General features: G+C 55.7%; 1 protein-coding gene across 1 annotated transcript; it reads right to left on the bottom strand.

The window, feature by feature from the left end:
• Positions 1 to 1,421: 1,421 nt before the first annotated feature.
• On the bottom strand, positions 1,422 to 9,391 carry CCDC86 (coiled-coil domain containing 86). The gene is made up of 4 exons (XM_061203432.1): positions 8,517 to 9,391; positions 4,140 to 4,269; positions 2,512 to 2,586; positions 1,422 to 2,323 (listed from the first exon to the last, which is right to left on the bottom strand). The coding sequence occupies exons 1-4, from the start codon at positions 9,272 to 9,274 to the stop codon at positions 2,204 to 2,206; spliced, it is 1,083 nt and encodes a 360-aa protein (XP_061059415.1). The 5' UTR covers positions 9,275 to 9,391; the 3' UTR covers positions 1,422 to 2,203.
• Positions 9,392 to 15,489: the final 6,098 nt, after the last annotated feature.

The raw sequence follows: 15,489 nt of genomic DNA, 5'->3' as shown, positions 1-15,489 counted from the left end.
GAGGCACGGGCCGGGGATCGCCTGGCTCGGACCATTCTCCCCACCCCCGCCCCGGGAGGCAAGGGCAGGGAGCGATCGAGCGCAGCAGCTTCCCCAGGGCCCGGACGTTTAGTCGGAGGCTAAGGAATCTGCATGTTAAAGCGCCCCACGTGACTCAGTGAATCCTTTTGAGAAACGAAGTGAGCTAAAGCCGTGCTTCTCAAACTTTCCTATGCGGGAGTCACCCAGGGATCCTGTCTGCTTGAACGGGCCGCCGGGCGGGTGTGCTGACAATCTGCATCTCTAACAAGCCCCCAGGAGGCGATGGGACCACACTCGGAGTAATGCGAGGTTAAAACCCTAAGACATCTCAAACTAGGGTAGTGGACGCCCCAAGGTACACAGGACGCATCTCCCTGGAGCTGTTTTTAGCAGATGATGGGTGGGGTGGATTTTTACATTAAACCAGTGATGTAGTTTTGGAGTAGAAAGCGAGAGAGGAAAAGTTTGGGAAGCACTGTTCCAGTCCAACCTTTTCGCTTTGGTCATTTAGTTGCGCTTTACTTAACTACACGCTTTATCCCACAATCTCGAGGGGCAGGTTCTATTAGCCCCACTTTTTACCATGTGCAAATTGAGGTGCAGGGAGGTTAGGTAACCTGCCCAAGGTGCAGGGACTGCATACCAACCATTAGGCATTACCTGTTCAATTACTATTTAGTACGTGAAAGGGCACCCCCCACATACCCAAGGTCCTTCAGATACCAGCTGCATGGGAGCCCCCATCTCTACCTGTCCGACCCAACATTGCCCGAAGTGGAAACAGCAAGGGGTGCTATGGTCAAAAGTTTGGGAAACCTGGGCTAATCAAAGTGCAATGGACATCCTTATTGAAGGTCTTTAGTGTTTGAATGAGCCCCGCAACCTCCGTGACCACAGTCGGTGATATTTCCTAGCTCATCTGACACATGTGCCAGCCTACAGTTCCCTGGGACGCCCTCTGAGCAATGCTGGTAATCCCTAGATCTGTGCAGCACCCACCTCCCTCCCGAACGCACGGGGCTGCAGCTCTGACCCCCAATTTGTAGGTGTGAGGGGTAACTTACCATAGCATCTCCACTCTACCATGTTTGTTTAGCTCAGCATCCCAGGGCCTGGTGCAGAGTTGGGGCGGTACACGTTTGGTGGATGGAACGGCAGCGGAAGAGCCAGGGGAGAGACTCTCCTGGGATCTTGGTCCAGTGTTCCCTGTGCCACCACCCGCAGCTGGGCTCCCAGCGTTTACTCTCAGTGCCAGGCAGGGCCCGGCCCACAGCAAGCGCTTGGCAAACAGAGCAGTCGATAGACAGCTGGCTGAACGGACATCCCATCTCGACCTCGCCCATGCTCCCTCCTACCTGCTCCCCTGCTTCACCGAGCACTTGGCGCCAACTGACACACAGTACATTTTACTTGTTTATTATGTTTTCTCCATCAGAATGAAAGATCCTTGAGGGCAGGGACTTTTGTCTGTATTCCCTGGTACCTAGAATTGTGCCTGTACACAGCAGGCGTTCAATAAATATTTCTGCTGTAGACTGGATGGCATGAGTTAATCAGATCTCTGGGGCTTCTGCAGAGCCCAGAGCCTCTGGGGCTTCCTGGTACAGGAAAGGGGGAGCTAGAGAGACCCTGCCCCCTGCAACCTCCCCATTTTAACCTTAAGTGTTGAAAAGTGGGGTGGAGCTGGATTCAGTCTGCTTGGTGACAGGGTCAGTGGGATGCAGAGGGACCCAAAGCAGCCTTTGGGGAGGTGGGGGGGGGGAGGTGGATTCCTGACTTCCGGCCTCCTGGCCTGGGTTAGACCCAGGACTCTGAGACAGAACATACGTATTCTGGGGAGTCACCTGCCAGTCAGCAGCTCCCTGAGGAACCAGAAATTACTCGTCGTGGTTGGAAGGCACTCAGAGAGGACGGGGGAGGGGAGAGGGGGGAGGGGGAGAGCTGACCCTCCTCCCTCCTCCCTCCTCCAGCCTCTGCCAGGTCCCAGGCTACCTCTGGGTCTCTGTGCCACAGAGACCTGCCTGTGAGCCCTCTGGAAGGCTCAGAGCCCCGTCTCGGGTGGAGCCACTGTTCTGGAGCCATGGGGTTGGAGTGCTGGGTCAGCAGAGGCGTGTGGCCGTGGCCCGAGGGCTGCCGTGTGCGACACGGCGGTTGGCCACAGAAGGCCTCGGCCACGCTGAGCTCAGATCTTGGCTGCCGGCCGCCGCGGCGGCTGCTTCTGCAGCTGGGCCAGCGTGTCGCGCTTCTCAATGGAGCGCAGCTGCTGCTTCTTCGCCCGCTTCAGCTTGGTGGGGTTTCGGATCTGGGGGAGGTTGAAGGGAGGGCGTTAGCATGGCTGGAGTCTCTGCCCTGCTCCCCAGGGAAAGGGAGGCCACCGCGGGGGCCTGGGACTGCGGCACGAGCGGGGGCCGTGAAGCAGGGCTGCCGGGGTGTCTGGAACACGACATTCAGCCTGGCCGTGTCCCGTCCCGCAAGCAGGGCAATGCTCACCACTTGGACGATCTCCGCCTTCCGCTCGTTCTCCAGGCGGCGTTTCAGGTTCTCGGCGCGGCGCTGCTTCTTCTCCTGGACACACAGGGGAAGGGGATTGGGTCTGGGAGCCAACCGAGGCGGCCCTGGTCTCCCAGGCAGTGAGAGGTGACAGAATTCCCAGGGAGGAGGGCAGAAGGCCCACTTATCCTGGCTCCGGGCTGTTCCTGGTGCTGGGGGGGGTGGAGAGCCAGCAAGGAACCATCCCTGTGCCCCTGGGACCAGCACCCAGAGGCCCACTGTGGTGGGAAGTTCCTGACTTCACCTGAGAAGGGGGGGCGCCTGGTCAGGCGGCTGAGGACGGGGGCTTAGTCGACACTGGGGTTGGAGGGGGCGGGGCGGGGTAAGACACAGGTGACACCCCACCCGGAAACTCAGGCCCATGCAGACAGTGGTTCCCCTTACCACGCCCCTCATCAACTGCCCGGGGAGAAGGGGTGGCTGGCCCTTTCCCTCATCCCCATCCTCTCAGAGTCCCCCCTCTCCCCCTGAAGCCCACGAGCCCCTAGAATGCAAGGGCTGGGGTGAGGGCTGGCCTCCTGAGGTTCACCCTGGCGCAGGGCTGGGAAGGGCGGAGGCTGCAGAGAAGAGGCTCCGGAGCCATCTGGTCCCGGTTTGAATCCTGACTCTGCTACTTCCTAAATGTGTGACCTTGGCCAAGTGGTTTAAGCTCTGTGCCTCAACCTCCCATCTTTAAAGTGAAGATGATTACATAAGATTGTTTTGAGGACTAAATGAATGAACACACATACAGGGCTTGGAATAGTACTGGCCCACCGGGAACACTCAGAAGATGAATGTAGGCGGAGTCTTCCTTGGGAACAGCTACGCCGACTGCTGTCCCTGGTGGGGCAGGGCAGGGACGGTGGCCCCAAGGCTGTGCGTGGTCAGGGGCCTCCCTCGGCTTTGGCAACACAGGGTAGAAGGGGTGGCTTGGGCCCGCGGGGAGAAAGGAGAAGTGACACTTGAGCTCCCGCAGGCGCAGGGGAAGGTCTGGACTGGGGGCTGGGCAGGGCACCTCTAAAGGGGACGGTGACAAGAAGGTTCTCTCTTGCCCAAGAGGGAGCCAGGGCCACACAGGAAGCTAGATAAGGCCTCAGCACGAGGAGGCGGCCACACAGTCTGCAGGGCCTCGGCCATAGGCTGAGCTGGGGCAACTCAAAGCAGGGGACAGATGACCAAGTGGCTGACCCACCCCCTCCCCTCATGGCCAGGTAGGGACTGCAGGCTGGGGGCGAGGTGTCTGACTCCTCCGGTGGCCCGGGGACCACGAGGCGAGTGACGTCCCACTGAGCAGTCCGCTCCTGGTGGATCTACACAACCACCTCCCTGTCTGCCTGCTGGGGCTTCCTGGAGACTAGAGAGGTTGGGCGTGAACCTCTAACAGGGCACCCGTGGCCCCCGGGATGAGCGTGAGGGAGAGCTGGAGAGACGCGCAGGCCGCCCACTTCGCTGATGTGTTGCTGATGCCAGCGACACCCGGATGAGGCCTCCCATCTGTATGCCTTTCCCACCCTTCCCCGGGGCCCCCAGGCTGGAGGACGGCTCTTGACTGAGTCCCCCCCACCCCTGCCTGGCCGGCCCCTCACCTGCCGGCGCCGCTCCTTCTCCTCCTCCAGGTGCCGGGCGAAGTCCTTGGCCTGCTTTCTCTCCCGCCGGTCCTTCATCTTCTGCTGCCAGGATGTACGCAGGGGCTTGTCCTGAACCATCTGGGAGAACCTGGATGGGGGAGACCGAGTGCTCTTGGAGTCCGCGGGATGCCCCGGTGCCCTCCCTCTGCGCCTTCTTCCCTACCTGCCTGCTTGCCCGGCAGTCGACCCTCCGGGTCTGTAGAAACTTGGAGCAGGAAAGGGCCCTGATCACGCCCACTGCCATTTCTTAAGCCCTGGTTATGTGCCTGAGGTGGGAACTCCTGTTCCCTCCAGTTTATAGAGGAGCAAACAAAGACTCAGCGAGGTTAAGTAATGGCCCAAGGTCACCTTGCTCCTGTGCAGCAGTCTGTGACCAGCGTCCAGGCCACACGGCCTCCACCACCAAGCTCCGCTGCTCCGGCCGCGCGCAGAGGGCTGGGCGTGGACGCCTCTGGAGAGGGGGCTCACTCCCTACTGGGGCGCCCATTTCATCTCAGAACAGCGCAAATGGTCACGGTCCCCTGCAGTGATTCAGAACCTCTCTCCCAGCAGGGGAAATGTGAAAATGGAGTGGGTGCTAGGGAACATCGGGGAAGTCTTGATTTCCTAAAGAGTGATAGTGACACAGTCACAGGAGAAGCGAGATTACCTCTGTAGGAACGCACACCGCCAGGATCTAGGGGTGGGATGAGAAATCTAGGACGTGCTGTAAAACATTCCGGGAAGATGGAAAAACGTCAAGGAGCAAGAGGAAACTAGACCAGGAAAATGCTGAGGGCTGCTGAGACTGGTGGTGAGGGCTTGGGGGTTGAGGCAGCCGTGCCGCCCCTTTTCTGTAAGCTTTCTCCTTGAACGATTTGAAGCCTGTTCGGGTGTCCCACGGGCCTTCTTTCCCCCTCAGCAGTTCCTCTCGTAGTGGCCTCTTTCCGCCTCCCTCAATAATTTCTTGACTTTCAAAAGAGCTCCTGTTTACCCACGTCCCCTCTATCATGCCCCAAGCGGTCACAGCAGTGGGCTGCAGTGGGCACCAGGCAGAGCCCACTCCCGCCCCTGGGGAAGGTCAATACGGCTCTTCCGGTTCATCTTTCCCCTTTCTTGCTCCACAGGAGTCCTGCACATACAGCCTGGACCCTGACCCCAGGCCTGTCCGTCCTCAGTCTGGTTCTGCCTCCCCCCTCCCACCCCTCCTCCCCAGTTCTGCCTGCCTGACCCCAGCACACACCCCACTGCTCCTTCTCCCCCTCCCCTTACGTGGAGACAAGAACCGTGCCCATCACAAAGGGTGGTGGGAGGATTAATGGCTCACGGCCCGAGAAGCACTTAGCACAGTGCTCTGCGTATAGTAGGTGCTCAGTGAATCCACCCTTCAGAGAAGGGAGCCGGTGCACCCAGGGAGGACTGGGCAGAAGGTGGCATTAGGCCTGGGCACGGGGGGGGTGGGGTGGGGGGGGCGGGGTGGGGGGGTGGGTGTGTGCTTCCCAGCCTCGGCTCCCTCCCCCCGCAGCCCCCTTTTGCTGGGACACCTCGTGCAGCAGGCGCTGCCCCCGCTGTCTCGGGGCTCACTCACCAACTGCTAAAGCTGCTTCCTCAAAGGTCCCAAACATCCATTCAACAGCCCCTCTGGCCCTTATCCACAGGCCTGGTGCCGCTTCTGAAGGTGCTTTAATTCTACTGCAGCAGCTTCCTTACTGGTCTCCCTGGTCTCCCCTCTGCCCTCCTAACGGTCTGTTCTCCACAGGCCAGACCGGTCCTTGCAGAGGTCAGATCGCGTCACTCTTTTGCTCAACACCCCGCATGGCTCTCACGCTCACTCAGGTCCCTGCAAGGGCCCACGTGGGCCCACGTGACCTGGCCCCGTGACCACTCTGACCTCACTCACCTCCTACCGCTCCCCTTGTGCCCAGTGACGAGGCCTCTGGACTGTTTCTCAAACACAAGAGCACACGCGTGCCTCTGGCCTTTCTGTTCCCCTTGCCTGGATACTCTTTCCCAATATGTTCATTCAGGCCTCTGCTCACATCCCTGTGGCAGTGAAGCCATCTCTAATCACTGTGACAACGCCCTGCACCTCTTGCTTTGTTATTTTCCTGTATTGCCCTAATTACTGATCTATGTATATATTACGTGTTGGTTACCCATTTCTCACAACTAGAATGTTTTGTTTATAGCCACGTTTACCCCCAGATCCTAGCTCAATGAAATATAAACTGGTTGAATGAATGAACTACCTTCTGTTCTCATTCATCTACTTGTTCGACTCAGTGCCTACCATGTGCTGGGCTCTGGGGAGAATCGAGCCTTTGTAGGTAAATCCTCACTCTCCTGGAGCCTCTGGTCTAGAGGGGAAGCCGGCAGCCGACAAGAATCACACAAGTAAACAAGCATTTGTGCAAATGGGGGTGTTACAAAAGAGAGATACAAGGTACAATGACAACATATAGCTTGAGGACTTAACCCTGGTTGGGTTGGACAAAGAGGGCTTTTCCCAGGGGGTGATGTTTAAGGGGAGCCCTGGAAGATGAGCAGGGAATGGCCAGGGGAGGAGCCTTTCAACAGAAGGAACAGCATGTGCAAAGGCCCTGAGCTGGGAGGGAGCATCATCTACAGGGGGCACACAGCGGGGAGGTCAGTGTGGGAGACTCCTGGTGATGGCAGAGATGGCAGAGGAGAGGAAGAAGTCTGGAGCGCAGCTCCAAGCAAACAACAGGAAGCTGGGAAGCATTTCAGCTCGGGCACGAAGCTGGGACAAAACACCCTTTCTCTTGCTTCTTGGTATCCTCTGCTGACCCTCTCTTCTCCTGGCCTGTGTGTCCGAGCAGCCTCCTCATGCTCAGTGAGCTCCTCTCCGCCCCCCCCCCCCACCTCCCGGGCACCAGGACTCCAGGCTCCCACACTCAACTTGCTCACCATCCTCTTCCCACCGGAACCAACCTCTTCATCTGGTCCCACATGGCCATCAGTGGCCCCACCATTCTCTGGGACCTGCTGGGACCGAGGTGGAGGGGCAGCGCCACCACCCACTTCTCCAAGTCCAACAGTCGCTCCATCTTCAAAGTCTCTGATTGGTGACTTGTAGGAAATCACTCCCTAAGTTTCAGTTTCTTCTCTGTTTGAGGGGGGAGGGGCTTGCGGGAGGGGAATAATGCCCACCGCCTTGGGGTTTAGGGGTTCAGCAAAATGACATCTGCAAAAAGCCTAGCACAAAGCGTGACGCACAGTCATCCCTTAGTAAATGTCCGCTTCTTCCGTAAAATCACTGCCTTCCCCTATGGGCCCTCACAGCCACGAATTCCTGTCTGCCCAGCGGTTCCCAGTAGCTAAAACATGAACTGGACCCCACCTCTCCTTCCTGGCAGCCTAAACATTTCCTTCTTCAGTTGCACCTCTTTGTTCCTTCACTCAACAAGCATTTAATTGAGCACTTACTGCCCGCGGCACAGAAAGACAAGACCTCACGCCTACCCTTTAGAAGGGATAGTTAGGGAGTTTGGGATGGACATGTACACACTGCTATATTTAAAACAGATAACCAACAAGGACCTACTGTAGAGCACAGGGAACTCTGCTCAAATAGTATGTAACAACCTAAATGGGAAAAGAATTTGAAAAAGAATAGATACATGTGTATGTATAACAATCACTTTGCTGTACACCTGAAACTAACACAACATTGTTCATCAACCATGCTCCAATATAAAATAAAAGTTAAAAAAAAAAAAAAAAAAGAAGGTTGCAATTCAATGCAAGGCGGTTCTACAGAGCACGGGTAAAGGGCTTTCACGCAGACTTTGGAATCAGATCTGCCTCTACCACACACTTAGCCTCCCTGAGCCTCAGCGTCCTCATATGTAAAATGAGGATAATCCTAATGCCTGCTGCTTCATAGAGCCCATGCGCAGATTAAATGCCAAGAAGCATGCTGCTCCCTGTTTGAAAGGCCCTTCCCCTGGCCAATCCACACGAGAGTGCTTAGCAGCGTCCTATATACTCAGCGCTTGGTGGTGCCTTTTATCAAAAAGGCAAATAACTGTAACAGATAATGGTGGATGAAGACCTCACTGCTGGTTTACTTGCTTCTGCCCCCTTACTAGAGAGGGCAGAGACAAGGATAAAGGCGTGTTGAATGAACACACAGATGAGTGCTATCCAGGGGTCCTTTAAGGGCACCCCTCCCTGAGATCCCAGGGCATTTTATCACATTCTGGTTATAATTACCTCTCTGTGTGACTCCCCCAGTGATGTGAGATCTCTCCAACCTACGGGCTATCTCCAGGCTGCACCCAGGCTCCAGCACCACACAGAACCCCATCCCTGCCCAGCTGTCCCCCACCTCACCTCTTCTTTGAGCGGTCCTTCCACACCCGCCCGGACTTGGGCTTCCCCTTCGGGATTTTAGGGACCTCCTCCTTCTTCGGTTTCTTGGACGCTGGGGCCTGGGCTGAAGAACCTTCTCGCTTCTTTGGCCCGAGGCCGTCTCTCTCCGGCTGCCCGGCCGGCGGGGGCTCGCTCGGCTCACGCTGATCCCGTGGGGAGCCGGGCGACTGGGGTGTCAGCTCCTGTAGTGTCTGAGAGGGCTCGGGACCCGGCGCTTGCTGACCGGGGGAAGGCTCTAGTGACCCTGGGCTCGGCTGCAACTGATGTCGGGGGGACCCCGGGGTCGGCTCCTCCTTACTCTTAGGCAACTCCGAATCCGCTTCTTCTCGGTCCTGGGAAAACTTTGGTGACTCCCCACTTGGCTTTGGCTGAAGTCGGGAGAATTCAGGACTCGATTCCGGCTGTCTTTGGGGCGACTCCAGGCCTGGGTCTCGCTGACGCTGGGGCGACCCTGGGCCCGGCTCTGGCTGCTTTCGGGGGGACCCCAAGCCTGCCTCCTCCCGTAGACTGGGTGATCCCGGGCTTGTCTCCGGCTGATGTCTGGGAGACTCCAGGCCAGGTGGCCGCACACTCCGAGGAGACCCGGGCTCCCTCCTTTCTTCTGGGTTCGACTCGAACTCCACAAGGGCCCGTCTAGCCCACAGAACTGAGGTGGGGTTCTCGGGGGATTCAGGCTTTAGTCCCTCCAGCCGCCGGCTGCGCCTCAGCGGCGTATCCATGGCCCGGGCAGACTTTCTAAATGCGAGCCCACGTGCAGTCTCTGGGACTACCGGCGCCGTCCTATGACGTCATAATCCCGCTACGTCTGCGCCCGGCAGGAGGGGCTGTTGCCTCGGAGGCCATGTTGGTGATGGGCGAAGAGGCGCGGGGAGGAGTCCGGGGAGAGCGGGTCTTACTAGGCGCATGCGCAAAGCGCTTTGTCGCTTTTACCTGTGATTGAAGAATGAGTCCCAGCTTGAGATCCGTATTCACCTTGCCTGCGAGCCCAGTCTCCCGGGGGGAAAGAGAGTGTGCAGGCGGAAAAAGGTAGAAGGGGTCCCATTTTCGGGAGAGAAGAGGATTGGAAAAAGATCCAGGGAGCCTGTAGGCAAGGCTGGATGGAAACTTTGCTGCTAACTCACTTCTTTACTGCCAACTCAGCTTCAGCGCTGAGCACAGCCCCACCTGCTGAGTCACTGCCGACAGGACACTGGAGCAGGAGTGAGAGTATTAGAGTATCAGATGGGCCCCAGGGTGTCTTGACTGCTGATCAAGAGGAGGTGAGGAGGAGGAAAACCCAGGCAAGGTTCCTGGAGGATGGGAAAGTGGACTGAGGATCCCTTAACACTTCTCACCCCTTGGCTGGTGCCACACAGCATCCAAAATGCACCCCGATGAGTTTAGCATGTTGAAATCACCTCCCTAAGGGTAAGGCGATGGCACGGCTTCTTCACTATCCTTAGAGGTTGTCAGAATTAGTTGCACCCTTGTGCTGTAATCCTGTGTCAGTCCCTGCCTTCCTGGCCGCTCTCAGAGGCTCCATCTGCAGGCTCAGCGGCCTTGGGCCCCTTGCTCCTGGACCAAGGAAATCCTTGCAGTGAGGCTTTGTCTCAGTGCCCCAGCCCAGCAGTGCAGCTCCCCGCTGCAGAAGCAGCTCAGACCCCTCCTTGGCCAGCTCTTCCAACCCCCAATTCTCAGTTCCTTAAATCCCCTGCCCCAGCCTGGACGCCTAAATGGCCTGCCACTCAGATCCACACCTGGCATGCATTACCAGGGCTGTGGAGACAACACGCCACCTCACTGCCCTGCCCTACCCTGGGTCCCCTCAGCTCTCCTGGCTTCCTGAGCACCCGTCCTCAGCTGGAGGGATCACTCTCGAATGCCAATTGGATCGTATCCTGGTTCCGCTTAAAATACTTCAGAGGGTCATCTCAGGTCCCTGCCAGGTGATGTAAGAGCAGGGGATGCTTTACAGACATCCTTCAGATCAGGTGAGGAGACCCCTAGTCAGTGGAGGCGTCAAGCGATCTCTGGCCCAGAACCATCCCTTCCACCCAGGCTCAGTTTGTCATTGTCATTATAAATGGTGTGCAGGGGCCCAGGGGACACTCCTGAATTTTTCAGAAAAGGTTGGTGTGACAGTTGCTATTGGAACTCTGTTCTCATATGCTCTTTGTCTTTCTACTGCAGGCATCCCAGCCTCCTGCCCTCGGGGGAAAGGATGCTGAGGGGAGTGGGTCTTCTACAGTCTCCCAGAGGCCCCAGCAGGATTGAGCCCCAGTTTCTACGAAGGCAACCTGGTCATTCATGCACCTTCTTTTGGCTTCTCCCCTGTTCCTGTCTCAGCTTCCCACTCCCTTATAGGTGCTTGCTGGGGTCATTTTCTTTCTTTCCTTTCCTTTCCTTTCCTTCCTTCCTTTCCTTTCCTTCCTTTCTTTCCTTTCCTTTCCTTCCTTTCTTTCCTTCCTTCCTTCCTTCCTTCCTTCCTTCCTTCTTTCTTTCTTTCTTTCTTTCTTTCTTTCTTTCTTTTTCTTTCTTTTCCTTCCCTCCTTCCTTCCTTCCCTCCTTCCTTCCTTCCTTCCTACCTTCCTTTCTTTCTTTTTCGGCGGCACCGTGTGGCATGTGGGATCTTAGTTCCCCGACCAGGCAATGGAACCCGTGCCCCCTGCATTGGGAGTGAGGAGTCTTAACTACTGGACCGCCAGGGAAGTCCCCTTGCTGGGGTCATTTTCTGAATAGACTATTTGCATTTAAATCCTTGTCTCAGAGTCAGCTGTGGAGGAACCCAACCAAAAACACTGGGACAAGCAATTATTGGACCAGGCATTCTTTCAAGTGCTCTATATGTATAAACCCATTTAATCCTCACAACTACACTGTGAGGCAGGTGCTGTTGTTATTACTCCCATTTCACAGATAAAGAAAACTGAGGCTCAGAGAGGCTGGGACACTTGTAAAGGTCACACAGCAGAGAAATGGTGGAGGTGGGATCCACATGTGGGCTTCTGACTGCAGAGCCACAACACTTAAGAGTAAATCTCCCTGTTATCCATGTAAGAAAACCAAGGCACAGAAAAGCTAAGCTGTTTGCCTAAAGTCACACAGCTCTACATCGACGAGCAAGGACTACATTTCCGGTGCTGACAAGCTTAGTTGCCTTGCACCTGTCCCTCCCGTGGGCCTCCCTCACCCGTTCCGCACACTGATCTTGGTCTGCGCACTGGGAGATGCTCGGTGCCAGGTCGCTTCAGGGGCCTGCCGAGGCTCTGTGTGCGCACGCGCGGGGCGGAGTATGCTGAATCAGCACTACCAGGCTTGTTTATGTAACCTGAGATCTGCTGACTGAAGGAAACTGTGTGCCCACAGATGACGGAAGATACAGATCAGGTGTTCTTCTCGAAGCCAGTGATCCTCCATCCAGCCACAGGTGCTGTGGTTGAGAGGGTTTGACATATCAGGTTTGAGATGTCAGGGACCTGTGTCCCTGTATCCTCTGCTCAGCACCAAGATCAGAGATGGCTGGGGAATGGTGAGTCACCAGACTCACTCCTTGAGCACTTGCTCCGTGCCGGGCCTCCCCTGGGTGCTCATTAATCCCCTGGGACGTCGGTGCAGGAGGGTGATTGCAGCATGTGCTGGATGAGTGTTTGCTGTATAAGTGAACGGGCAGGGAGGAACATCCGTGGTTTACCAACAAGGAAATCCAAGGCTGGGACAGGCTGTGATCTGGCACAGGGTGACCCAAGGAGAGGGTGCAAGGTGCAAGGTCAGGGCTGGAACTCGGGGCTTCCTGACTCTAAACTCAAGCGCTCACTCTCACGTGCGTTGTGCTCAGGACTAGGAGACGGGGGCTGAGGATGTGTAAGGACTTCCTCGGTCTGGGAGGGTGGATCTCGCGACTGGGACATCGCTGAGTGTGGCTGGAGTGAGAGCAGGGCCCCGATGAGGCAGAGGCATCACTGGACTTGAGCTGCCCATGCCTGCCCTTCACTGGGTCACATGGGTCCAGGCTGCTCTCTGTTCTACTCAGGGTTCTCAAGTATTTGAAGACAGCTTTCCTGTAGCTTCCCCAGAATTGTCTTTTATCCTGGCTGAATATCTGCTCCTGCAGCTGTCTCTCCCACAGCGGTCAGTCTCTGGGGAAGACACTGGTTCTCTACAGCCTTCCAGACCGTGGTGTCCAGAGCTCCTGCAGGCACCCAGGGTTGATGGTCCCACAGAGAGCCGAGTCACCTCCCTGCTCCATGGTCCCTCTCAGTATGGCCAGGCACCCACCCTCTTTCTCAACAGTGAGCTGCCAATTGAAACACTGGTTCCAGCTGCCGATCCCGGGATCCTGGACGTGAGCTGTTGGCTCTTCTAGACAAGTGCGGGATGTGTCATTTGGCCGTGCTACATTTTGCTTTGACCTCTCTGGAGACCCGGTTCTCCTCCTTCAATCTTTGCTGCCCCCTCCTCCTGTGGGCGTGTGAACAGCTGCTCTGGGCACCGTGAATCAGGCTTTCCTGAGAACCTGCAACAAGAGCGAGGTTATCATGTCTGTTCTTATCATGGGTTCTTATCTTGGAGGTTCATCTTTTCTGCGCATTCCCAGCAGCTCGCAAGGAGTTTCAGATCCTCAAGAGGAGGGGGCAGAGACCTCAGCAGAGGGGCCAGGGGGAAGGACGGGCAGGAGTGGCGCCTGGGACCCCTGGACGTTGCCAGGGTGCAGAGAAGCTGACTTGATTGGGAAGGGACCCCTTTGCAAAGCTCTCGTGAACCTGCAAAGCTTATCTCCTGATCCCATCACAGCATCTGCAGGTTTTGCTGAAACAGGAAGGGGTGGATGTGCTACTGCTGGTGCGACAAGACCTCCCTCTGCCCTCCCACGCCCCCGGGCCCTTGCCAGCTTCCACAGTCTGGTCCCCTGCCCTGGGCAAGCCAAGGAAGGGAGCGCAGGGGTGGGCTGGGGAATAAACACCTGTGCCAGGTGGGAGGAAGATACCCCAAGAAGGGGGGCATGGCAGCTCATGCCGCCTCTCACCCTCACCCCAATGTGTCCAATAGCAATGCTTCTCAAACTTGGGTGGGCATCAGAATCACATAGAAGACATGTTAAAAGCCAGACTTCTGGACCCAAACTCCAGACATGATGATTCAGTAGGTCTGGGGTGGGCCTGGGGTTCTGCATTTCTACAAGCTCCCTGGTGATGCTGCTGTTGGTACGTGGACCACACTTAGGGGAGCTGTGTCCTGCTGGAGGGAGTGAGAGATTTCCTGTTTCACCTTCGTGGACGGGGCTGGGGCTGAGTTCCCCATCATCCTACCATTTACTCATTCACCAAATATTGATGGAATATTTACTCTGAGAGGCACTAGGAGTACAGCAGGGGGCAGGGCAGTTGTGGTCCCTGCCTCGATGGCGCTTACATTGTCTTGGGGCACTTGTGTTAAACACTTGAATCTCAGAACTACCCTTTGAAGAAAGCTGAGCAAGAATCATCATCCCTATTTCATAGGTGAGGAAATAGCATCGGAGAGAGGTTACGTGCCTTGCTGAAAGTCACATGAATGTTAAGTGGCAGGGCCTGAACTCAGGACTTCTCAACTCAAAATCTGGCCACCATCCCCTGGCTGTGATACATCTCAGTTTCATGGGGCTGGATTTCGATGGCAGAGGTACAGACCCTTGACACGTGTCCGTGGGTGACAGCTGGGGGCTTCATTCTCATGGATGGAAGGTGAGCTTGACAGACAGACAGACACACCTCCCCACACGCCCCCCCACACAGGACTCAGTTCCTGAGACCAGGATAACTGCAGAGTTTCACGGTGACTCACTTCCCCTCCCTTCCTCGCTGTTCACTTACCCCTCTCCTCTCATTTCCTCTAACATCTGGTTCCTCTGCAGCTCTGGCCCCTCCTCGGTGCCATATCTGCTCCAGCGAGGGTGGTCTCCTCCATCCAATATGGCAGCCTCGTCTCCATGGCAACCCCTGGATACCTTGCCTTGGTGACCAAGGCGCAAATTATGAGGCCCCTTTTCTGAAGCACAGACCAACTAGGCCCCTGATTTGAGGATGGGAATCTGCTGGCCCTTTGGCGGGGGAATCTCTGCTCTCTCTCCCTCTCTGTACACTCTAGCAGTGAACAAAAACCAGCCCTGTATCAGACTGAGCTGGTAAGTTGAGGTTTCCCCTTAGTCAGTAGTCTTGCTTCTCCGTTCCTCTCACACTGCGTCCAAAACCTCATGCTCCTGGAGCCCAGTGGATCAGCCAGGCTCAGCCTTCTGGACCTCACACCCTAAGGCTTGCTTTACCGAAGGATCGTTATAGAAACGAACAGATCATTTCCCCCGAAAGACCCCTTCATGTGCTTACAGATTTAAAAGCATAGTGTTTATGGTAAATTTTAAGGACATAAAAATTATAGCAAATTTGATGAGAAGATATTTTATTGCTGTGGATTAGAACAACACAAAAATATACCAATTCCACTGGCAGTTTAAATGATAGAGATTCTGTCCACAGTGGCTACCAAGCATGGAGGGCGTTTGCAGGTATTATCTCATTTAACCTCAGGCAACCTTATGAGGAAATTAATCCTACTGCCCTGGTTTTTAGAGGTGAAGGAAAGTGTTCAGGGACGGGCAGTTGGAGACAGGCAGGGAGAGAATTCAAATCCACGACTCTGCCTCCAAACCAGGTATACCTTCACCTATACCGCTCTGCCTCTGTGTTTTAGGCACTTGACCTAAATAAAAAAGAAATCCTTTCTTTAGCCTAGGCCTAATTTTCGATTCTTTGAAAATAAATCCCGAGGCAGAAATTTCATGTTGTTAAGAAACTGCATGCCTTCCACACAGAGCAGGGCTTATCAATCAAAGTTATTGATTATAACTTTGCTTATTTGGTCATTCTGCTGCTCTTTTATTTTCTCTTCAAAATAACATATTACACAACACTCAGATATTATC

Source organism: Eubalaena glacialis, chromosome 10 (assembly GCF_028564815.1).
Source record: "Eubalaena glacialis isolate mEubGla1 chromosome 10, mEubGla1.1.hap2.+ XY, whole genome shotgun sequence".
Lineage (NCBI taxonomy): Eukaryota > Metazoa > Chordata > Mammalia > Artiodactyla > Balaenidae > Eubalaena > Eubalaena glacialis.
This window is presented reverse-complemented; position numbering and strand designations above follow the sequence as displayed.